General features: G+C 44.7%; 3 protein-coding genes and 1 long non-coding RNA gene across 14 annotated transcripts in view; 3 read left to right on the forward strand and 1 right to left on the reverse strand.

Moving 5' to 3' along the window:
- The window catches only part of PTPN21 (protein tyrosine phosphatase non-receptor type 21), a 79,650-nt gene extending 65,175 nt beyond the window's left edge, over positions 1–14,475 (reverse strand). The window contains exons 1-2 of one of the 3 annotated variants that reach the window (XM_082734896.1): positions 14,046–14,475; positions 9,501–9,884 (exon numbers count right to left, since the gene is read on the reverse strand). In XM_082734896.1, coding sequence (XP_082591022.1) covers positions 9,501–9,680 — 180 coding nt within the window. In that variant the 5' untranslated portion in view covers positions 9,681–9,884; positions 14,046–14,475. Of the gene's footprint in view, positions 1–9,500; positions 9,885–10,641; positions 11,104–14,045 lie in introns of those variants that run through there. The other 2 variants (XM_082734898.1, XM_082734897.1) reach the window with 2 other exon arrangements.
- On the forward strand, positions 11,032–11,440 carry LOC309866867. Its single transcript, XR_014312844.1, has 2 exons — positions 11,032–11,112; positions 11,243–11,440. It is a non-coding gene; the product is annotated as an uncharacterized lncRNA (long non-coding RNA).
- On the forward strand, positions 13,354–16,954 carry LOC309866572 (uncharacterized protein; the record flags this gene model as incomplete). The annotated part of the gene is made up of 4 exons (XM_082734415.1): positions 13,354–13,357; positions 13,852–14,396; positions 15,578–15,655; positions 15,786–16,954. 4 exons carry the CDS (start codon positions 13,354–13,356, stop codon positions 15,864–15,866), a joined length of 708 nt encoding a protein of 235 aa, XP_082590541.1. The 3' UTR covers positions 15,867–16,954.
- A 5,146-nt stretch (positions 16,955–22,100) lies between these two features.
- The window catches only part of ZC3H14 (zinc finger CCCH-type containing 14), a gene marked incomplete at its 3' end in the record, with an annotated part of 53,831 nt that continues 50,997 nt past the window's right edge, over positions 22,101–24,934 (forward strand). For 6 of the 9 annotated variants that reach the window (XM_082733868.1, XM_082733871.1, XM_082733872.1 and 3 more), the window contains exons 1-2: positions 22,123–22,338; positions 22,807–22,849. In XM_082733868.1, the coding sequence (XP_082589994.1) occupies positions 22,303–22,338; positions 22,807–22,849 (79 nt within the window). In that variant the 5' untranslated portion in view covers positions 22,123–22,302. Of the gene's footprint in view, positions 22,339–22,806; positions 22,850–24,934 lie in introns of all 9 variants that reach the window. The other 3 variants (XM_082733875.1, XM_082733874.1, XM_082733873.1) reach the window with 3 other exon arrangements.

Genomic DNA, 24,934 nt, shown 5'->3' on the forward strand with positions numbered 1-24,934 from the left:
ATAATTCCTCTACTTATTTATATAGTTGGGCTTTTTCTTAACTTTCTTTCTTTTTTTTTTATTAATCTCTACACCCAACATGGGGCTCAAACCCATGACCCCAAGATCAAGAGTCACATCTTGGGGCGCCTGGGTGGCTCAGTGGGTTAAGCTGCTGCCTTCAGCTCAGGTCATGATCTCAGGGTCCTGGGATCGAGTCCCACATCGGGCTCTCTGCTCAGCAGGGAGCCTGCTTCCCTCTCTCTCTGCCTACTTGTGATCTCTTTCTGTCAAATAAATAAATAAAAATTAAAAAAAAAAAAAAAAAGAGTCATATCTTCTTCCAACTGAGCCAGCCAGGCACCCTTATATTAGACCCCTTTCATCAGGTCTTAAATATCATGACCAGATGAAAAAAGTAACAGAGAATCTGGAGCACCTGAGTGGCTCCGTCTGTTAAGGAAGAGACTCTTGAGTTTGGCCTGGGTCATGATCTCAGGGCTGTGAGACTGAGCCCATGTGTTGGGCTCCACACTCAGTGGAGAGTCTGCTTGAGATTCTCTTTCTCCCTCTGCCCCTCTTTGCTTCCGCCCACTAAGTCACATTCTCCTTAAAATAAATAAATCTTTAAAAAAAAAAAGTAACAGAAAACCTAAAAATCAAGAAAAATCCTTGCTCATTTTTTTAAAAAGATTTCATTTATTTATTTGACATAGAGAGACATCACAAGTAGGCAGAGAGGCAGGCAGAGAGAAAGAGAGGGGAGGAAGCAGGCTCCCTGCTGAGCAGAGAGCCAGACGCAGGGCTCGATCCCAGGACCCTGAGATCACGACCCAAGCCGAAGGCAGAGGCTTAACCAGTTGAGCCACCCAGGCCCCCCAACCCTTGCTCATTTTAATCAGTTTTGGATTTTGGAAAGCTTTCTTTATCTAGGTGAAGAGGTCAATCTAAAATTTACATTTGCTTCAGATGGTCCAACAGATCTAACCAGAGATATTTACTGATACTTATCTACACACCAATTTTATCTGATTTATAACCTACATACCTGAATAAATAAATATTCAGCCCAAAAGGCTGAAAAGTTTGCAGGTATTGTACTTTTTCACCATACACATACTCCAGTTTATTTTTAGAGACCAACTGAAAACAACTAGTGCAAAAGGAAATACGCATGAAATTCTTGAGGTCTACTCAGATAACAGTCAAGATAAGGTCAGTGGATATTTGGAATACCTAAGACACTAATTTAAAATAAAACACTCTGATGGCCAAGAACACTTTCTAAAGTTGTGCTTTAGAGTAATGGTTTGCATTATATACTTGATCTCTCTCTACACCAACAAGTCCCTTAGCCAAAAAGTTTCCCCATCAGCCAGAAAACATTACAGGAACACTCTATTCAAAAGAAGTTAACACTCCCTTCATATAGCAATGTTACCTCAGTGAGTCCCTAAAACCTGATCATTTTCTAAGTGTTTCAGAAGAAACCACAAAGTGAAAAAGAAAGAAAATTCTCAAGAAAAAGGTACTTTTCTACCTATGGTTAAAGCTTTGTAAATGTTCAACTCTCTGCAGCAAATAAAATCATACAACAAATAAAGGCTGACTTAACTGAGTGGCTGCCTATGCTTATCAATGTAAATTCAAAACAAGAACCTTAGTTTTTAAACTAAGTAGACATTTATTCAGCAACAACGTACTGTAAGGTACAAGGCACTATTACAGACACAGGTGTTGAAACAGTCCTACTCTGATAGAGCTTACATTCTAAAGAATAAAATCTTGACATATGTGTGATACAATTCAAATACAATTAAAAAATTTTTTCTGAACATCTGTGATAAACCACCACAGAACAACCAAATATTAAAGCCTAATTATAATCTTAAAATGAGAGGCCACAGGAAAAACTTGTAAATTTTGCTTGATTTTCTACCAAATGGCTTAGTATTGATCTCAACTTTAAAACTGTAGTTATGGGGGTACCTGGGTGGCTCAGTGGGTTAAGTCTCTGCCTTCAGCTCAGGTGTTGATCTCAGGGTCCTGGGATTGGGCCCTGCATCTGACTCTGCTCAGCAGGGAGTCTGTTCCCCCACCCCTCTCTCTGCTGGCCTCTCTGCCTACTTGTGCTCTCTCTCCCTCTGTCAAATAAATAAATCAATGAAATCTTTAAAAAAAAAAAAAAAGATAAAACTGTAGTTATGTATGTGCACTACTTATGCAGCCAGTGAGAATCCCCCTTTCCCTATACACACACACAACACTCAGAAGTAGCCAGTGTGTTATAAAACTAACACATAATGTATCACAGCAAAAACATGAAAGTCATCTTCAGAAGACTTTTAGAAGAGGCTCCTGCCTGGCTCAGTAGGTAGACCAGGTGAGTCGTGATCGTAGGGTCATGAGTCCAAGCCCCATTTTGGGGATAGGGATTACCTAATAAATAAAGTTTGTGTTTTTGTTTTAAAAGCCTCTAGGCTTGGGGCACCTGGCTGGTTCAGTCCTAAGGTATGTGACTCTTGATCTCAAGTCCTCAGTTTGAGCTCCATGTTGGGCATAGAGATGATTTTAGAGAAAAAAAAAAAAAGCTTCCAGGGTGTTTTAAGTTCCATTTCCTAACTGGACATTTAAAATCTTAAAAAATTTAAAAAAAAAAAAAAAACCCACCAACCACATGTGAATTAAGCTGCATAAAGAAAGACTTTATGATAAAGGAAGTTACTCTGTACAAGAAATAATAATTTGCAATGAATCTAATTAAGACCCATGACAACATGACAAAAATATGATTATCAAATGTAATACAAGATTTAAAGAGAATGCTTAGGGTAAAAATAAGAATGCTTAGGGACACGTGGGTGGCTCAGCTGGTTAAGCATCTGACTCAATCTCAGCATTTTGAGTTCAAGCCCTGCATTGGTCTCCAGGCCCAGCATGGAGCTTACTTTAAAAAATAAAATAAAATAATGGGGCACCTGAGTGGCTCAGTTGTTAAGTGTCTGCCTTCGGCTCAGGTCATGATTCCAGGGTCCTGGAATCGAGCCCCACATCAGACTCCTTGGTCGGCAGAAAGTCTGCTTCTTCCTCTCCCTCTCTCCCTGCTTATGTTCCCTCTCTCGCTATGTCTCTCTCTGTCAAATAAATAAAATCTTAAAAAAAAAAATATATATATATATATATATATAAAGAATCCTTCAGAAAGACATACCCTAGAGAAAAAAAAAACCTTAATACAAAATTTCATAAGTCTTGTTTTGTTTGTTTCTAATCATAGGCTGACAATAAGTGGGAAGAAATAGGCTAATAGCGAAGTAAAAACCTACTAAAGTTCTGTTGTTTTTGAGGGGGAGGGCATTGAGGCAGTGACCCCATACAAATCAATATCAAGTGGCATGAAAAAGACGTTCAAATATGATGCTAAATTACAATGGTACACTAAAATTTTAACTGTTTAGTAACATGAAAATTGCAATTACCAATGGCCACTATACTTGTTTTTACTCTAAGAACATTTTATGAACAAACACTGCTTTTTCCATTTACTAAGAGAACACAAGATATTTACAAAAGAATCAGTCTGAAGAGAAGTTAGTCAGTTACCACAACATGGAAATGGGAGTCACGAATTACAGCAACAGAAATGAACAGTCACCCTTGCTGAGAGCTTTTCACATACCAAGTCCTCCACTAAATGTTTTTCATGTAATACTGAATCCTCACAGCCACCACCAGGTAGGTACCTCTATTACTATTATCCCCAGTCCACAGATGAAAAACAGTGGACCTGAAAAATTCAATTCCAAATGTAATTGAACAAAATCACTTTTTAAAAAATGTTTTTCCTGGGACACCTGGGTGGCTCAGTTGGTTAAGCAACTGCCTTCAGCTCAGGTGATGATTCTGGAGTCCCGGGATCAGACTGAGGCCAGCAGTGGTCTCCCTGCTCAGTAGGGAGTGTGCTTCTCCTTCTGACTCTCCCCCACCGCCCATGCTCTCACTCTTTCTCTCTCTCTCCAATAAATAAAATCTTTGGGGGAAAAAAAATGTTTTTATTGTAAAAGTTCCTTTTTCAGTCTCATGTTGGTTTTTTGCAGATAAAAAATCTCTACCTATGTGAACTGTTATAAATGAAGGAGAGATGTGCATAAAGTGGACAGGATGGTTGATATGGTTGATTTATGAATTATGTGATGATGCTGTGTATCACTTGGACTGGATCACATAGCTAATCGGTCGCATAACTGATAAATGGCAGCACTAGGGTCCAAACTCAAGTTTTTCTGTTTCAACTTACAAATGTCTTAACCACTCTATTAAAGATTCTTCTCAAGAGGCAAATACAAGCAGTACCCAACTAAGGACTGCCCAGAAAGGATACCCAAACTCAAAGGAACTTGTCTGGTCCTGGAGGCAACACCCTTCCCCTTAAGAAGAGAAGGAAAGTTTTCAGAGCAGCTTCACTCTCTGGGTCCATGCTCACCAAGCAACTTCTAGTTAGCTCTGGCTCCCATGTGGCCTGCCTACAGGGAGAACATGGCCTGGCCAGGGAACACATATACTTGGGGTCCTTGGTGGTTCCATTTCTCATTGCAAATTATTAAATGGCATCCTGCTTTTATAAATCTTTCTCAGTCAGCTGGGGTAGCACAGGTCTTACTCCCAAAGACAATAGGTTTTTATTTGTTGGTTTTTCTTTTTTTAGGATTATTTATTTACTTATTTATTTTTCTTTTTTAAAGATTTTATTTGACAGAGAGAGAGTAGGCAGAGAGGCAGGCAGAGAGAGAGGAGGTAGCAGGCTCCCTGCTAAGCAGAGAGCCCGATGCAGGGCTCGATACCAGGACCCTGGGATCGTGACCTGAGCCAAAGACAGAGGCTTTAACCCACTGAGCCACCCAGGAGCTCCAAGATTATTTATTTATTTATTTGACAGAGAAAGTGAGCGAGCATGTGTGTGCAAAGGTAGGCAGAGCGGCAGGGAGAGGGAGAAGCAAGCAGTCTGATGCAGGGATCAATTTGACCTGAACCGAAGGCAGACAAGAGCAGACAGTTAACCAACTGAACCACCCAGGCTTCCCACCGGGACTGGTTTTTAAGTTGAAGCACCTCACTCTAAACTGTGTTGATTACATCAAGGTGACCCTGCCCAGCTGACACCCTCTGGTCTCACTACCGCCATCAAGCTCTGTAACATATACCTTCCAAACTGGAGAGAAAATTTTCTAATTCTCCTTAAATTCTACAAAGGCTTTCACAATCTCTCTTGAAAACGTGTCATGAAACTCAGAATGAATAATATGCAGAGAATTTCAACAGCTCTGAGGCTGTTGTTATAATGAACAGCAATATTTTTCTGTGGGGGTAACGTTCCTTCATTTTTGAAAGTTACTCTTCACCACTCAACTATGGTGAATTTAGAAAAAGTTCATACAGGCACACCTGGGTGCCTCATTTGGTTAAGCATCAGCCTTTGGCTCAGGTCATGATCTCAGGGTCCTGGGATCAAGTCCTGCATCAGGCTCCCTTCTCAGCAGGGAGCCTGCTTCTCTCTCTCCCTCTGCTGCTCCCCAGTTTGTGAGCTCTCACGTGCACTCTGTCTCTCAAATAAATAAAATCTTAAAAAAAAAAGTTCATCTAAGTTAACTAAATTGGATATAAGTACAATAACCAGTTTGTAGTTTCTTAATGTATCATAAAATATCTTAGACATTCAAAAAAAATATGAAGACTAACAAACATACACTCACACAACCAGCTTAAGAAATAAAATACTAGGGATATAATACTAGCTAAAGCCTCTGGGCACTGCTGTGAAGGGTTATGTATAGCCTTTATAATTTTTATTACAGAACTAAAATAGGAATCGATTAAGCCAATAAAGACTTTTTCTACCCCAACTGAAATGTGGGCAAGCAGCAGAGCCTATCAGCCAAATTTACATACTATGATGATTCTGAGTCTGACTGATGAGAGAAGAGAGCAAGATAACAACATACCAACAGCTCTTGGTATGAATCTCGTATGTGTGGCCACAAAGGCAGAACAGGTGTCACCCTGACTCAGAGATGTTCTGAATCGTCATTGGGTCATTCGGTTAGATTAGGCCTGGGGCTTGAGCCATCTGTTTATATGCGACAGAGCAGAGCTTCTAGAGCTTTACAAGGAAGAGTCTGCTATATAGACTAACTTCCTAACCATGACTGTCATTAAATACTGGAAATGCTGGGATAATCTGTCCAAGGGCAGGACACTTCCCACAGTTCACGCCTATCCCATCTCAAAGCACTCTACTCTTTGGTTAAAAATCAGTCTCATGGGGCACCTGGGTGGCTCACTGGGTTGAGTCTCTGCCACCCGCTCAGGTCGTGATCTCAGGGTCCTAGCATCGAGCCCCAGACCTTCACATCTGGCTCTCTGTTCAGTAGGGAGCCTGCTTTCCCCTCTCTCTCTGCCTGCTGCTCTGCCTACTTGTGATCTCTCTCTCTCTGTCAAATAAATAAATAAAATCTTAAAAAAAAAAAAAATCAGTCTCATTAGATACCCACAGCTTTATGAAGGTGCTTGTTCCTGGTGAGAGTAACCTCAAACAAGCGATGATAACTTCTCTGGACTTTTTTTTTTTAAGATTTTACTTATTTATTTGACAGGCAGAGATCACAAGTAGGCATAGAGGCAGGCAGAGAGAGGGGTGGGGGAAGCAGGCTCTCCGCTGAGCAGAGAGCCTGATGTGGGGCTCCATCCCAGGACCCTGGGATCATGACCTGAGCCGAAGGCAGAGGCTTTAACCCACTGAGCCACCCAGGCGCCTCACTTCTCTGGACTTATTGACTAACAGAGAAGGAAAGCAATGCTTGTGGGTTCAGTCCAGCCTGTATTTATTGAGCACATTCCAGGCCTGGTACCCTGGGTACAAAAATAAATTAATGACAGTTCCTCAAGGAGTTGATTCTACAGTGTCTGTACGCAGACCTGGTATGTGAAGAAAGAAGAAATGAACATGAAAAAAGAACCAATATTTTAAAAAAGGAAAATTGGTGATGGAAGCAGAACAGGCAGGGCTGGTCACTGAGGCCGGCTCTCCTGGTTTACTTTCTCCTTGGTGCTCCATTATTCCAGCTCCTTCCTAAGGCTCAGCCTCCTCTATTCAAACCCAGGGGTCTGCTACATCTTCTTTCTCTTTCCTAGACAGCCTCATGCCCTCTCCCAGCTTTGATGAACTGACCTAGGCTGATGATTCCCAAATCCTTCCCCCCAGCTGAGCTCCAAGCCCACATAGGCCTCTGCCTGCTCAACATCTCCAAAAGGCATCTCTGTGCACTTCCAGAACTGATCTCACCACACAACTCTCCCTACCCCTTCAAACCTGCTCTTCCTTTTATGCTTCCTCTCTGAGTTACAGGCTCCACCATTTACTGGAAACCTGAGTATCAGCTTGGACCCTCTGGCTAGTGTTTCTACACACTTGGCAGGTAGGTCCTAAATTGCTGCAGATTCCAGCTACTTCTCTCCATCCCCATCCAGATCCAAGGGACTACCATTTGCAGCACAACAACTACTCCTTTCTACTCATTCTCCAGAAGACCTACTCTTCACAAAAACAATCATACCAAACCTCCTGCTTAAAATCCTTCACTAATGGGGCACCTGGCTGGCTCAGTCAGAGAAGCATGAAACTCTTCACTTTGGGGTCATGCGTTCAAGCCCCACGTCGGGTGTAGAGATTACTTAAAAATAAATAAAATAAATAAGATAAAGTAAAATCCTTCACTAACTTCCCTACTACTTTCAGGACAAACCCCAAACCTGGCATTATGTGGCCCTGTTCTCAGCCTTTCCTCTCCCCACCTAAAGCTCCAGGTAGATCGCTGGCCTCATGTCTGCAGCTCCTTTATCAGAACAGTCTTTTCCACCCTTGGGCAAGACTACCGTGCACCATCCCTTTCCCCTCTGCTACCTGTCCCTATTGTCTATGGCACCCTCTACTTTCCCTATCGCAGCATGAATCAGCCTGTCTCCTTACTGGTGTCAATTAGCATAAGCGCCTCCTACATATGTCCTTGGCACTTAACAGGTCTTTAATATCAAATAATCAAATGATTCTGAATAGTCACCAGGGATACAGTTTATCTATTTCTGACTTTCTTTGAACTACAATAATGGGACTTCCAGTTAGGAATACGACGTAGGCATTTACAGGGAATAACCAGTTCCTCCATCTTTCTCTTACCCCAGAGTCAAGTAGCCAAAGATAGGAAGGGCCCTAACATTTAATTAGAGCCCTTTTCTTCACAGGCCTTATACAGCATTTTAAATTTAAGACATTATTTGGGTCCTTGAGGATTCTACAACATCCTACAAATGAGATTAGGGGTTTTTCCAGGGCAAACCTCCCTATGATAACTATAACAGTCTGTTCTTAGAAGCTTTGGCTTTGGGGCACATAGCTGGTTCAGAGAGAAGAGCATGAGACTCTTGATCTTAGGGTTGTGGTTTCAAGCTTCACCCTGGGTACAAAGACTACTAAAATAATACATAATCTTTAAAAAAAAAAAAAAAAAAGGTGTTGGTTTGTTGGTTTTACATGCACTTTAAATCACACAACCACTCTTGAGCATCAGGCACCACTGTTATCCCCATGATTCAGATGAGGAAACTGCAGCCCAGAGAGTCACATAACTCATCCAAGGTTAAACAACCAGTTGGTGAGGAAACCAGAATTCAAACTCAGACAATAAGTCTTTACAATCTTGGCTTGCTGGTCTGTGCAAAACAGTCAATGAATGTTGAATGAATAATTGAAATCAGTAAACTGTACTAGATCAGGATGACACATTCGGGATTATATTAAAAAAGGAAAACTTGGGGGGCACCTGGGTGGCTCAGTTAGTTAGGCGTCTGCCTTCAGCTCAGGTCAGATCTCAAGGTCCTAGGATCAAGCCTGAGATCAGGCTCCCCACTGGAGTCTGTTTCTCCCTCTCCCTCTGCCCCTTCCCTCTGCTCATGTTTCTCTCTCTCTTTCAAATAAATAAATAAAAATCTTTAAAAAAAAATGCATTACTATTTGATTTTGGATTATAGTTTAAGGGAACAAATATAAGCACTTTCAAAACTCAAGCACTAGTAGGGATCTTAAGGGGCACACCCAAAGAAAGACCCTTTGCTCTGAATTCCTTCTTCACAGAGAGAGGCTTGCAGACTCAGACATCACCGCCAGGGACCTACTTGGAAAACAAAGAGCCAGCATGCATTAAAATATCTGGGAAGGGGCGCCTGGGTGGCTCAGTGGGTTAAAGCCTCTGCATTCGGCTCAGGTCATGATGCCAGGGTCCTGAGATCGAGGCCTGCATGGGGCTCTCTGCTCAGCGGGGAGCCTGCTTCCCCCTCTCTCTCTCTGCCTGCCTCTCTGCCTACTTGTGATCTCTCTGTCAAATAAATAAAGTCTTAAAAAGAAAAAAATGGGAAGGAAGAAGGCACGAAGGCAGACTAGAGAAGCCTGCAGCCTTTTGAGAGGGGCTCACCTCCCGCAGCTCCAGTCTTTGGGCCACAGCTTCCAGGCTCTCCTGGCCAGTGCTCTCCACAGACAGCGTGAACTCCACAAACTCGTTATTGAGCAGCTGGATCCGGGCAACCAAGCAGCTCTTGCTGGACACCGTGTAGCGCCGGGTGCGTTTTAGTTTCAATCCAAACGGCAGTGGCATCTTCTTGTCCCTTGGAGCGTGGCGGAGAGGTCAAGAGGGAAAAGCACCGCCACCCGTGCGGCGGTGGCGACGGCGGGAGAAAGCGATCCTGTCCCCACGGGAGGAGTACGGTACAGTCTCCGGCTGCTCACCCAGCAGCGGCTGCCGCCATCAAACAGCAACGGAGTCCCCGAAGGCCGGGTGAAGGGAGCATCCACGCCAGTGCTGAGGAAAAGAGGAACACCAGTTACAGGGGCAATAGCAACTTCCCAAACGGAGTTTTTATTTTTACTCCACCCCACCCCCCGCCGCCTGAGTTTTTTTAAAAATAAAAATCAGGAAAGAGGTACCCAAAGACGAAGCTCTCCCTCTCTCCTGGAAAAAGAGGGCAGGAACAGGATCTGGGAGGCAGTGAGGAAGTTTATCATGGCACTGCCTTAGCCCCTGGGCCAGACTCCACCCCTCATTGAACCCTACAAATAGCGATCACCACCTACAGCCATCTTCGGGATTAAACCGGACAGGACAGCGGCTGGCACTGCCCAACCGCCAAACTTAGTAGCTGGCATTAGAGCTTCGACGCTGAAGTTTTGGTTTTTACAGTGAACTTTTTGGCTCCCTAAGACGCCAACTGTCGGGGTTCTTCAGTCCTTAAGGGCGATAACTGCAAAACACCTCGAGAAGCGCTCGGTAAAAGTCCAAACCCCATTAGACCCATGAACCCTGACCCCACAGGGGAGGAATCATCCCCGGGAACATATGGCAGCTGTGGGGTTCAAGCGGGGTGAAACGCTTAACAAGCACGTGTAGGGCCGTTTCTGCTTTAGAAACATTAACATCACCAAATTGATGGGCTGATTAACAAATCATAAAGACCCTACAAGTGCTTGTTACCCGATTACCACCAAAAGCAGGGAAATTCTGAAAAGGGTGGCCCGGTTTGCCAACGGGTGGGGACGCCTAAGAGGCGGTGGGCCTTCACCTACGGAGGGCCGCGGCCCAGAGGCCGAGGCGGGCGAAGACTTAAACGCCATTCCGGATTAACAAGGGGCGGACCGGGCTCAGCAAGCCCATGAAGCCAGGGAACAGCAGAGAACTCGGGCTCCGACTCCCCCCCCCCCCCCCCAGCGTCCTCCCGGCCGAAAAGCCCGCGGCGTTGCCGGGCCAACGCGCAGCCTCAGATATCCCGGAACTCTCGTTCGTTCGCCGCCGCGTTTCCGGACGGACGCGCTAGCCAAGGACTGGCCCCCCGCTGCCCCCCGCTGCCCCCGGAGGGACTGTTTAAAGAACCCAGCTCGAGACCTACGGGAGGTGGAGGGGTCTGGGCGGCGTCCGTTTGGCTCCCGGTTTGGAACCTCAGGACCCCCTCCCCACCCACTCCCGCCCATGCGTGATTCACAACGTTTTTAAACACACGTGCTGATGGTAACTCCTGGGCTGGAGCAAACTGAGCGTGAGCGGCGGCTGGAGGTTTTTACACTGGGTGGTTCCCCCACGCCCCCCCCCGCCCTTAACGAGTCAACAAAATCCCGGGAGGGTTCCCACCCATTCGGGTTTTTTTCGTTTTTGTTGTTTCTGAATAGAGGCTGCCCCAGAAGACGTATCGTTGAGCGAGGCTCGGCGGAGGCTGACTACCCTGAACTTGGGCGGGGAACCGCGCGGAGGGGCCGGGTCTACCCCCTGCCCTCTCGTCTGGGAAACCCAGAACCCAGGCCTCGAAAGAAGCGGCTTTCTCAGCCTCACGCGGGGCTGGGCTGAGCTGGGAAATGGATCCCGGGGGCCTCGTTCCCGGTCCTCCGCTCTGTTCCGCTCTCCTGACTGCGTCTCGGTTTCAGAGATGATGGGGCACACAGGGCTGGAGTAGGTAGAGCTAGAGAATTGCGTGTAGCCATTTCACTAGGCTTTGCCAAAGTTAACATTTTGTAGCTCCATTCCACAAAAGTGTATTTGTGTCTCTGAGTACAAGGCAGCGTAGCGGGCAGTGCGAGAAATCTAAGACGAACCCTAAGCCGTCGCTGTCCTTAAGGAGATTACATGCATGCTATAATTACATACACGGCTGTTATCTCTAGTAAGGACCGCACCAGGGTTTTCTCTGTTTCTGTGTTCCTTGCTTTTGTTGTTTGTGTTTTGGTTTGGGTTTTTTTTGCCTTTGGGGTTCTGGTTATGCCCTGATAGCCAGAAAAGTAAAAGTTAAAAACAAGGACCAGAGGAAGAAGGCCAAAGGAAAAAAACTAGGACTACTTAAATTGCTGTTCTAAACAGCATTTTTGCTGAGTACCTTCTATAAGTAAAAGCATAAAGGAGGTAATATAAATATCTTTAAAAGATATGGTCTCCACCTGCAGTTTCCAATGCTCTTTGCTCTGTCAGTTTATAAATTAGTTGAGGCAAAATGGAAAAAAAAAAAAAAATCAAGAAATGAGATAGGGTGCCTGGGTGGCTCAGTGAGTTAAGCCTCTGCCTTCAGCTCAGGTCATGATCGCATGACCCTGGGATGTAGCCCTATACCAGGCTCTGCTCATCAGGAAGCCCGCTTCCCCCTCTCTCTGCCTACTTCTGATCTCTGTCAAATAAATAAAATCTTTCTAAAAAAACAAAAGAAAAAGAAATGAGAACTTTAATAAGCTTTTGACTAGAAAATTGTCTAATAAGCTATCAGGGTTTGTATAATACAAATGTTAAAAGATTATATGTATATAACATACCACACCGCATATTCTATTAAATACCTTCCATGAGATGAGGTGGTGGATTCCAATTTTACATACAAGTTATGGTAACAAAATTAGTGTGACGAAGAGACAAGATACTGCATTTCTACAGAGGAAAGATGAGTAATTGTATTAAATGTTCAGGTATGGTAGACTCTTCATTACAAAGATAGACCGATGCCTTGAAGGCAGTAAGTATTATACTATATAACTTAATTATTAACTTAAGCTCTGATTAAGCAAATGCAGAGTAAAACTTTCAGTTTCTGAGATTTGAAATGTTTTACTGCATCAGAGATAAAGAAAAGCCAATGTTTTCTCTTTATTTAGGTATTTTATAATATAATAGAAAAAGTTGGGGTGTGAATGTGGGTGTGGATATCAGGATGCATTTTCCCCCCAAGATCTGTGCACTAGAACAGCTTGCTTTTTGCTTATTTATATAAAACCTACTGTGTTAATATAATACTGTTTAATAATTTAGAAAAATTATCAATGATTTATACCTTTTAATTTTGTTATGTAGTTTTCACTATCAAATCATGCCAAAATTGCTAATGTTCAAATGGAGTAGAAATAGAAGTTGCCTTTTAGGGGGGTCTGGAATAATTTGAAAGTTCTGAAATTATAACTTGTCTACTAAACAGGTAATTCATAATTCGCTTTTGAAGGAAAAAACTACCAAATACTTTCTCTACAAAACCATTCAGTTATGCAATAAGAGATACATGTTAAATTCTGTTCCACTTTTCAAAAGGTAGTCTGAGACACTTGTTAATTCATTTTAATGTTTTCACATCCCCTTTCAAAAGTTTCTCAAAATACACTGTAACTCTGAATCCTGTCATTTCCCTCCTTAATGCCAAGATCCTCCCCCACTTGTAATCTTGCCAGTGATAGTTTAAAATAATCACAGAGTATATGACATCTTTAGAGTAATATATAGATCTATAGTATCAAATATATTTCTCACGGACAATATGCGTAGATACTCAAGAATAAAATACCCTAGAAACAAGACAGACAACTACTATCAGTAAAATTATTGTCATATCCCAAAGTTAAAAAAAAAAAAATCTGTCAGCAACTCATTAGACATACAGCGGTTGTCAGAAAACACGGAGTGTTTTCAGTGTGTGTGCGAGTATACGCTATTATTATAAGGCTTTCTCAGCAAAAAAGAAGACGTGCACGCCAAGAGCGGCCAATCTATTCAGGATTTGCAGAAATCACAAGTCGGAATTTGTAGACCCAAGAATTCTTTTTTTTCCAGAGTAAACACTCTTTACTCCAAAAACAAGTCATCACCAAACAATCCTTCCCTGCTTGCCTTCTCGCCAAAGTTATCTGCCCAATTTCGCATTTAATATACCGAGAGGCACAAATATGCCTAAGAGTGTTAAACCCCTGATCCAGAATTAAGCCGCAACCATCAGCCAAGGAGTTCAGAATAGAAGTTCAAGACCCCCTTTAGAAAGGACCTCAACTAGATGACGGAGAACCTGGAAAGGAAGACTTTTCTCTTTGTTACGCTCCTGCCACGGGTCTGGAAGCCGGGACCCATCCTCCGGGACTCCAGGGCTGGCCGACGCGCTCCGGGGTCCCCGCAGGCGGACACACCCCACCGCTCGGCCCCAGCGCCCGCCCGCCGGCCGGGGCCCCACGCCCTCACCTGCTCCCGCTCCCGCATCCTCGGGGCCGCGCGCCCCGCTCAGCGGCCCGCCTCCCGGGGTCCCGCCGCGCGGCAGCCACAGCCGCGCCCGCACGCCAGCCCGCGCCGCGACGCGCTCATGGGGCTCGCGCGCCTCACTTCCTGTCTCCAAAACCTCGGCCCGCAGACCATTCCCCTGGGCAGAGTCCGGCGGCGGCGGCGGTGGTGACGGGAGAGGCCTGGAGGTGGGACCGGTCGGGAGCGCCGCACAAAGGAACCGGGCGGGGGCCGGAGCGGCAGGAGGACAGACGGACGGACCGACGAACAGACAAGCACGGGACGCGCGGCCGGAGCAGCGGAGCGGCCGGGGCCGTGCGTCCCTCCCCCTGGGCCGGGCGGGCAGGCGGGCGGATCCGGGGAGGCGGCGGCGGCCCGTGACCTCAGAGAGTTGGAATGCGAGCGGCGGGGCGCGGGGGAGGTGCGGACAGCTGCGCCCGGCCGCCGGGGAGGGGGCGCGCCGCTGCTTTTTTTAATCATATGACCACTTATTTTAAGAGTTTCCAAATAAAGCAAGGCTCTTAATAAAAAGGAGGGGAGGGGGATATTATTTCGGTTCCAGGTAAAGGGTCGGTAAACTGCTATTATTGCTGGAGTTATTCCTTTACTCTTGTACCTTTCTGAAAACAATTCGCATATTCTATTTCTTACTTCCATGCTTACATCTGAAGATATACCCCGAAAAAAGAAAAACACTCTTAAGTGCTGGGTGGGAAAGTCCCCTTCTCCCCCCCCCCCCCAAAGGCTGATCTGCCTCAAATAATCTCTCGGTCTCTGTAAGTGTATGCATATGCAGTACAGAGTAGAGCTTATTAGAGATGGAGACTCCGTGGTCAAGTTGTCCAGGTTCGAATCTCAGCGCCAACAATTTCTAGCTGGGTAAACGCGCCAACCTCTCTGTGCCTGCTTCCTCTTTTCTAAAGGGGAAAATAGTAATAATCACTGTCTATTAACTGTAAGATATATGTGAAGTGTTTCATTTAACTCTAGACCCCATTAGCAGTGTTTATTATTACACGATACTGTATTTGTTTTTTTAAAGATTTTATTTATTTGACACAGAGAGAGAGAGATCACAAGTAGACGGCGGGGGCGGGGGGGCGCGTAGGCTCCCCGCCAAGCCAAGAGAGCCCGATGCGGGGCTCCATCCCAGGACCCTGAGATCATGACCTGAGCCAAAGGTAGAGGCTTTAACCAACTGAGCCACCCAGGCGCCCCACGATACTGTATTTTTAAGCTGCATTATTATTACTGAATTGCAGCAGCCCTTAGGGGGAGGAATGAAACTGTGTGACCCTAACAGCATCGCAATAGGGTTGTTTGATCCCTGGGATGTGGTTTGAGTGTTTGGAGCAGGGAAGCTTTTATTTGGCAAATTTTAATTTAAATGATTTTTTAAAAATACCGTTTCTGGAAAGCTTTTTGGTGTTAGATTTTTATTTAACTCTCTCATTTTCATCAACAGCAGCCACTGATTGAGTACTTACTCTGCTTAGGTCATGGGCCCTGCACACAGAGGACTTCTGGTCAACCGGAAGATGCACTCACCTACACACCACACATGCGTCCCACAGGTATGAGTGCTCTGGGAGAACAAAGCCCGCCAAGATTCAAGGCAGGTGATGGAGCTAAAAGCAAGTAAGACTACACGTGTTTCTGATAGAAAAATTAAATTAATTCTGTTTGTAATTGATATTTCAATAGGACACCATGAGGGGTCAAGTTGCGTGTGAAGAAAGGAAAGAGTCACTGTTCTGGTCTCCTGGGCTAGAAAAATTGAAATGATTTGAGACCCCTCTCCCTTTCTCATCTCCAGCCTACCATCAAGGACTGGTATTTCCTCCTTTGCAGGGTTTCTTTCCTCTCTGCCTCCTACCCCCTTCCCACAATTCTAATCCAAACCTTCATCATTTTACATCCGGATTATTGCAACAAGGGTGGTCTTGCATCTGGTTTCTCAGTTCTCTCTCCTTTACATGCAAATACCAAGCTTACCTCTCTCTCTGTCTCGGTCTATCACTCCCAATGGACCCCCAAGGCTAGCTTTTCTGCCAGTCCTTTAGGGCCTTTCTAAGCTGCTCTAGCCTCTCTGGCCATCCTCAATTCCTCTCTTCCCCTTGAATGCCCCAGTCAAGCTATTTCTCTGGCCCATAGCACTCCCTGCTCCTTCCCCTCCCCCACACTTCATTTGTCTGAGTCTCTGTTCTCCAAGTGTCAATTCAAGACTCTCTGCTTTCAAGACAGCTTCCTAGCCACACCATCCCACAGTGATCTCCACACTTGGCAAGAGCTTTAAAAACTATTTCATGCAGGCTTCTTTTATATCTCCTAGAATTCCTAGGACAACTACTGGCAGAGAGTAGGCACTAAATAAAAATGTGTTAATTGAATCGGGAAGAATATAAAAGAATTTTAAAAATAGAAAGTGATCATAAAACCCAAGGGATATTAGACAACAAATTTGAACTTCCTCACTCACACTGCTCCAGTGTCATTTGCTAAACAAGGACTTAAACTCTATTTTCCCTCAACCATGTTAATTTGACATTAACCCCCCCATAATAAGCCTCATGAACAGCCCCTTCAAAGCATCAGACTTAAAATTATTGATTTATGTCTGAATGAAGAGAAGGAATTTGTAAGGTTCAACCCCAAAAGGTATAAAAAGGTAGGTATAAGAGAAAATCTCCTTCCTGCCCCCACTGCTGGACAGGCAGCTCTCCTCTTACCAGTAACCAGGGTTTACCAAAACCTTCTGTATCTATTTAGAGATACTCTGTAGATAAATAAGCCATTAGATATCTGTATCTTTACCTCCTCTTGTTACCTAGAAAGTGGCATAGTTTAAATATTTATCCACATAAAGATAATTTTTAATAAAATAAATAAATTAGAATTTAAGGGGTGCCTGTCTCAGTCATTGGTAGAGCATGAGACTCTTGATCTCAGGGTTATAAGTTTGAGCTCCAAGCTGGGTGTAGAGATTAGTTAAAAATAAAATCCTAAAAAATAAAATTCAAGAAAGAAAGTCCTGAACTAAATAAGATAATCAATAAAAGGAAAGGAAATTGTGATCTTAGTGGTGCACTGACTAATATTTTCTTAGGAGTTAGGAAATTCAGGGTGCACCTGACTGGCTCAGTTGGTAGAGCATGTGACCCCGTCTTGGGGTTGTGAGTTTGAGCTCCTGCATTGGGTGTACAGATTACTTAAAAAAATAAAATCTTAAAAAAGAAATTAATCTCCTTTGATAGCTTGGTGAGTAGTCTACCTATGCAAATTATCATTTTATGCAAGAACCTGAACTGAATGACTGACCCCCTCCTCCCACCACATAGAGATAGTGATTCCCAGAGGGAAGGGATAGGAAGAGCAAAAGACAAATGAGATGCATGGCTCTGTCCTCGGAGACTTAGTGTGTGGCGCATGAGCGTGCGCACGCACACACACACACATTCTAATACTACATATATATGTGTGTGTGTGTATATATATATATATATATATATATGCATACGTATTACAGTAGGGGAATATATTAATATGTTAATTAAAATATATTAATATTTTAATATATTAATATTTTAAGGGAGATAGTCGTGTCTGGTTTATGACTGTGATCAGCTTCTAACTGACTCTGGAAGGACAGATGAAAAAGCTCACTAAGAACTCAAGGAAAAGAAGAGAAAAGCATTTCAGGCTGAAGGAACCCACCCCCAAACCCTGCCTCTGCTCTGCCTTGCGCACGTGCACACACACACATACACACACACACGCACAGGCTTGCAAGGATGTGCATGTGCAACGTCCAGCTGGGATGCTGCCCTGAGAGGAGGCTGGAGATACAAAGAGGCCAATGTTAGAGGACTCAAGGCTCCATGAAGTTGGGCTCAGGCCCCTTTCACTTCAAAACTAATACTCTTATTAGTCATCTTCTCTCTTTAAAAGACAACCCAGAACCCTCTTAGCCTGCATTGTGGTTTGTTGAAATCTAGTCCACATTTTTTAAATTCTTTTTTATTTTTTTAAGATTTTATTTATTTGTGGGGCGCCTGGGTGGCTCAGTGGGTTAAAGCCTCTGCCTTCGGCTCAGGTCATGATCTCAGAGTCCCACATCGGGCTCTCTGCTCAGCAGGGAGCCTGCTTCCTTCTCTCTCTCTCTGCCTGCCTCTCTGCCTACTTGTGATCTCTGTCAAATAAATAAATAAAATCTTAAAAAAAAAAAAAGATTTTATTTATTTGAGATAGTGCAGGAGCGAGAGTGTGTGCACACAAATAGAGGAAGGCAGAGGGCAGGGAGAACCAGGCTCTCCATTGAGCAGGGAGCCTGACAAGGGACTCCATCCCAGAACCCTGGGATCACGACCTGAGCCAAAGGGAGATGTTTAATCCAATGGGCCACCCAGGGTCCCTCTAATCTTCATTCTATCCCCTTTAGAAAAATAGGTCATTCCTCCTGAACTGGAGAGCCTTTCCATGCCAGAGAAGAATTCTCCTGGTTCAGCTTAGTCTTTTTCAAGCTAAATACCCTTAGTTCCTTTAATTGTTTCTTTCTGGTCATCATCATGATCATCTTCTTCTGGATATGATGTGGTTTATGAAACTGCATCTTCCAGAGAAGCACCTTGAATAGTGCTGGACCACTGAAAACCATTGGTTTAGCAGGTTGCCCCCTGTGATCCAGACACTGTAACTCCTCCTGAGATCCGAATGTGTGGATTTTTTTTTTAATATTTTATTTATTTATTTGACAAAGAGAGAGAGATCAGAAGTAGGCAGAGAGTCAGGCAGAGGGAGAAGGGGAGGTAGGCTCCCTGCTGAGCAGAGAGCCTGATGCAGGGCTAGATCCGAGGATCCTGAGATCATAACCTGAGCGGAAAGCAGAGGATTCGCCCGCGGAGCCACCACTCGCCCCCCGCTTGTTTTAGTTTTTATTTATTTGAGAGAGATAGGGAGAGAGAACACAAGCCAGAAAAGAGACCATGAGGAAGAGGCAGAGGGGGTGAATTCTATTTTTTTTTTTTTTAAAGTGAGCTTTAGGTCCAAAGTGGGGCTTGAACTTATAACCCAGAGATCAAGAATCACATGTTCTACTGACTGAGCCAAACAGGTGCTCCCCGCCCCCACCCCGCAACTTTTTTTTTTTTAAGTAAAAGAATTTCTTTTCAACTTCTTTTCTTATTATAAATGTCTGCATTCTTAAGCAGCTTGCAAATCTCTTCTTCCATAGTTTTAAATGTATTGCTCTGAAAGTCAACCCTTTCTTGAGTACATTTTTAAAGGATTTCCTTATTTGAGAGAGAGAGAAAGAGGGCGCCCACGCATAAGGGGTGTGGGGAAGACAGAGGGAGAGGGAGAAGCAGGCTCCCTGCTGAGGGCTCTCAGGGCTCAATCCCCAGACTCTGGGATCATGACCTGAGCCAAAAGAAGGCAGACACTTAACCACTCAACACACTGAGCCCCCCAAGTGCCCTTGAATACATTTTAATAAAAGTTTCCCTGTTCCAAATACATTTTTAATGAAAACATTTTCTATTCTCTGTAAAATGTTCTTTCAATATTATCTAAATATTGACTAAGGATTTTGTAATCAGTAATGGATTCAAAAACCTGTGTTTTCTTCATTCTTAGTTCTGAAATGCTGGATAAAGAAATAGAAATAATGTACTAGCTTTTGGATCGTGAGTGTCATGAAAACAGGGATTCTGTCTTGCTCATCTTTGTGCTCTGGCTCCCAGCACAGTATCTGGCTCTTAGAAGGCATTTAATTTTTAATCAACAAACAGTGCTGCTGTGAGCCAAGTAGTTTAAAATGCAAATATTAATTTATTTCATTCTCATAACCTTATGAAGGAGAAACTGCTATCATACGCATGTCACAGGTGAGGAAACTGAGACACAGAGAGGCTAAGCAACTTGCCTAAGGTTTAGGAGGGAGTAGCAGGGCTGGGATTCAAACCTAGACAGGCTGGCTCCGGTGTCCTTGTACTCAGTCACTTTGCTCCACTGCTTCTCATCAATGTTGGATGAGGGCATGATGGTTGGATTAATCCATGAGGAATGTTTTTGTTAATTTAGGTCATTTATTTTATCCTACAAATCTTTCATAAGTGTTTCCTATGTGCCTAGCATCCTAAAGAAATTTTGGAGAAATGCAGAACTACAAGAGTTTGTCATTTTGTTAGAGAGGACATACACACAATTAATATTACAGAGGGTATATTAAGTGTCATACTAGTAGCTCCTACATAGATGCTATAGGAATTCAGAAGAAAAAAAAAATGATTATGTGATAAAGGGCCATGTGACTGACAGAGCCTAGGTGGCTACATGATTCCTGCCCCTGCTGTTCACAGCCTCTATAATCCCCTCCCCCTGAGAGTGGGCAGCACCTGTGACTTGCTTTTAGTTAATGAATATCCTAAAAAGAAAAGGGGGGTGGGGTTGCACATGCAATTAGCCCCTGAATCACTTGACTTGGGGGGTCAGGCCCTGGGTGGCCCTAAGGTACAAAATAGAGTGAAAGCCCTAAGAAGAAGAGGAACTGGGCCCTCCTTCCCTGAGCTGAGAGACTGTCTTGGAGAACTTAAGTAAGTAGCGATGTTGAAGCACAAGAAAAGGAACTGTGGGCAACCTCTATGGCCTGAGAGTAGCCTGAAGACAAACAGGAAAACCTGGGTCCCTCCCTGGTAAAGTTGCAAGAGAATTCTGCTAACACCACCAATGAGCTTAAAAGTGGAGTTTTCCTCTGTCAAGCCTCCAAATGAGACTGACACCTCAACAGCAGCCTTGTGAGAGCCGGACTTGAGGACTCAGACTGTGCTCACATTCCTGACTCATTGAAAGCATGAGATGATAAATTCGTGTGTTTTAAGCTGCTAAGTTTAGTTTAGTTTATCCATTAAGCAATGGATAGCTTATAGGGACCATTTGCAGATTCAGTGGATATGGGGGAGAAGGGAGATCTCTCTGGTTATTCCGAGATTTTGTGATCACGGACAGGTGATAACAAGCTGTTATTGATAGAAACGGGGATGTCAGGAATATAAACTAATATGAGTGGGGGACAGGAGATAATGAAGATATAAGTTTTGATGTGCTGAATTTGGGGGAAATACAAATGCCTGGAGTCATCTGGAATTTGGGAGTGGGGTTTAGGGGAAAAGTCAGGTCTGACAGAAGATTTGGTTGTTCTCAGCACAGAGATGACAGCTGAAATCCCGAGAATAATGAGCATTGCTAAAGGAAGGATGTCAGAAAGGAAGGAGCAGGAGAGTGACTGTAGAACTTGGGGAGTGGGAGGGGGTTTGAAGGGTTGGAGAGGGTGGGGGGTGGGAAGGAAGAACCAGATTGAAGGGAAGCAGTACTTGTGGAATCATTAGAAAGGGCTGTGACTGGGGTGCTCTGGTGACTCGGTTGGGCATTCAGCTCTGGGTTTCATCTCCGGTGCTGGAATGAAGCTCGACGCCAGCTCCCTGCTCAGTGGAGTTGGCTTGAGATTCTCTCTCTCCCTCTCTTTCTGCCCTCCCCTCTGCTCTCGCGCGCGCTCTCTCTCTCACACACACACACTCAAATAAGTAAATAAAATCTTTTCAAAAAGAAAAAAAGAGGACTGAATAATAGGTTCTCTTGAGCTGGATAGTCGGTTCCCTCCAAGTGTAAGTATAGTGCAACCGCTAGGAGACTGTCTATCTTACAGCTAAGAAAACTAAGGACTAAGATTTAAGATTTAAATGTTTAAGATTTAAAGATTTAAATGTAGACCATTAACACACTAAAAGCAAGTGAAAGCCGGATTCTAACTCAGATACCATAGCAAAGCCAGGGATCTTCACGCTAGGTTTACTTCTTCTTTATTTTCCACAGAGCTTAAAATGAGTAAGTGGGGGCGAGGAAAAGGGAGAGCTGCTCAGGTGCGGGGAGCCGCGGTGAGAAACGCTGGGAATCCTTCCGCCGCTGCTCTCCCTGCCGCCAGCAGAGGCCGCCCGAGACAGTTTCCGTGGGCCCAGGTGCGCGCAGGCGCAGGCCCAGGCGCAGGCGCGCTCGGCTCCGCTCGCTCTGGCGCGCCGGGCCGGTGGGGGCGGGTCACGCAGATCGCGCGGCCCGGAGCTGCGCTGGCGGCTGGCGGCTGCGGCGGCGAAACTGCGGACTGGGGGCGGGCGCGGGGCTCTGGGTAAGCGAAGCGCCGCGCAGTGCTGAGCCCGCCGCCCGTCGGGGAGCCATGGAAATCGGCACCGAGATCAGCCGCAAGATCCGGGTGAGGCCCGCGTCGGGCGGGGGCGGGAAGCCGGGCCTCAGCGGGCGGGCGGGCGCACGGTTGTCAGGAGTAACGGGGACTGTGGGCCCGGCCTGGACGCCGCGGCCTAGTCGCCGGCGGGGGCTCTACTGCGAGCCGCGGGGTGGGCGAACGGCTCCTCCTCGGCCTGGGGCGCCTCGGGCAGACGGGCCTCCGAGAGCGCGGCGGAAGAGCGGGGCCGCGGCTGGAGTAAGCCGCCGGCAGCGGAAGGAGGCGTGGAGCGCCGGGCGAGAGGCGCGCTCGGCCGCGGCCGGAGGGGCGCCGCGGGGACGGGGGACGGGGGCGGGGGCGGGGACCCGGGCGCCTCCCCGCCCCCACCTGGGCGACGAGGGGGCGGGAGGTGCGCGCAGCTGCCAAGTTCCCTCGGCGTTACGGAGCCGGGTGGTTTTCCGCCTTCCTCACAACGCACGTTTCTTTCTCTTCCCTCAGAGTGCCATTAAGGGGAAATTACAAGAATTAGGAGCTTACGTTGGTAAGTTTTGTTGTTGTCGTCAGCGTAATAGAATTTACACTTTGCTGCTAAATGAATTTTAGTGAATGCATTTTTTTCCCCCTTCGTACTTTGGAGAGACGCGGTTTTCCTTTCAGATCGGATTCTCTGCGGTTCTTTTCCTTACCGTCTTTTCTTGAAAGCTCTGTGTGCAACCTTGCCCCCCACCCCCGCCTTTTTATATGGTGCTTTTAAGATTGTTGAGGCTCTGCCCTGTTTTCCATAATGTTTATCTGATTCCTACTGTTTTTCCTTTTCTCTTGATGTTCTTGTTTCAGAACTTATTTTGTATATGAGTATTACCCGGCATGTGCCTCTGTCACAGTTCAGTGAGTTTTTTTTTTTTTTCCACGTTTCTTTTTTCCTGTCCGTTTCTTTTTTCTCTTACCACGCACAGTAATGTGTTCTCTCTTGATGCTTTTATGATTTCTAATTTGAGTGTTTACTTTGGGTCAGGCACCGTGCTTAACCACTGTCTATGCGTTAGTTAGGTCCTGATGATATCCAGGAGAACACTGGAAGGTGGTGAGCGGTAATACCCCAACTTGTACAAGCAAGGAAGCTGAGACTTGGAGTGCTCACTTGAGCAGTGCTTTATGGATTGAGATTTGGATCTGTTTGGCTCCAAAGCTGGTGCCTCCTGTAAAAATTTACTGCAGTGGTTCTCAAGGTGTTGAGAGATGCCAAGGGTCTCTGAAGTCAAAACTGTTTTTTTTTTTAATACTGAAAGGGTGTTTGCTGTTTTCACTGGGCTGCGATTTGGATTATGCAAAAGCAGTGGTGAGTTAAACTGATGGTACCTTAGTGTGAATGGCGATCTCACGCTGAACTCTATCACCTCCTCCCCTGGGAATTATTTTAAAAAGCCAGTTTCACTTAATATAATTAGTAAAGCAGTAAAAATATTTTTTAAAATCTTGGTCCTTGACTACATCTTTTAAATGTGTGATGTGAGAAAATAGGAGTCACTCATGAAGTACTTCTGTATATTAAAACGGGTTGGTTATTCTAAAGGGGAAGGATTTGTGTGATTGAATTAAACACCTTTTTCTTGGAACATCATTTTTATCTCCTAACACTGACAAGCTAGCTAGACATACACTTGTATATTTGGCAGACATTTTCTTTTAAGTGAACAGAGGAAAAGAACTGGGACACTTTGTTACAAACGACAAGAGTTGAGCTTTCAAATAAAATTGGAATTTTGAAAAGTTTGTGTCTGCCTTCATGAACTTGAAAGCTTCAGAGTACTTAAAAAGAATCTGATGATGACATTAACAAATGATTCTTTTGTATCTTGTAATGAATTGTATCAGCATGCTAGGGATTTGTATAGCTCCCTGAACCAGTATTTTTTCAAATGATCAATGCACTATGTTACAAAATTATACAAGGGAGAAAGATTAAAAGTAGAGGATGAATTTTCACGTAAGAAGGTACAAAAAGGTGATTGGTAGAGTTTTTCTTTTTTTTAAAGGAAGCTTTTTTTAAAAAAATTGATTTTCTTTATTTCTTTGAAATAGAGAAAGAATACAATAAGGGGGAGAGGCAGACAGAGGGAGCCCAATGCGGGACTTGGTCCCAGGACCCTGGGATCATGACCTGAGCCAAAGGCAGATGCTTAACCCACTGAGCCACCCAGGGGCCCCGATAGGTAGAGTTTTAATTTCCATATTGCTGCTGACCTTTAAGAAACTACCACTTGTTAAGTTTTGATGTAGTATCCCAGAAGAATGTCCACATTATCTGAAAATGCTTTTAAAATACAGTTGACCCTTGAACAACTTAGGGGTTATGGCTGCTGGACACTCTTCTCCCTGGCACAACTGAAAATATGAGTATAACTTTTGACTGCCCTCCACATTGCCTACTAATAGCCTACTGATAATCAGAGAAGTCTTACTGGTATCGTAAATAGTCCATTTACACATATTTTTTATGTTATGTATGTTCTATGCTGTATTTTTATAGAAAGTAAGCTAGAAAAAAGAAGATAGCACAAGTCATAAGGAAGAGAAAATTCCAGGTATAATTGGACCCAGTCAGTTCGAACTCCCATGTTCACGG

Source organism: Mustela nivalis (assembly GCF_964662115.1).
Source record: "Mustela nivalis genome assembly, chromosome: 6".
Taxonomy (NCBI): domain Eukaryota; kingdom Metazoa; phylum Chordata; class Mammalia; order Carnivora; family Mustelidae; genus Mustela; species Mustela nivalis.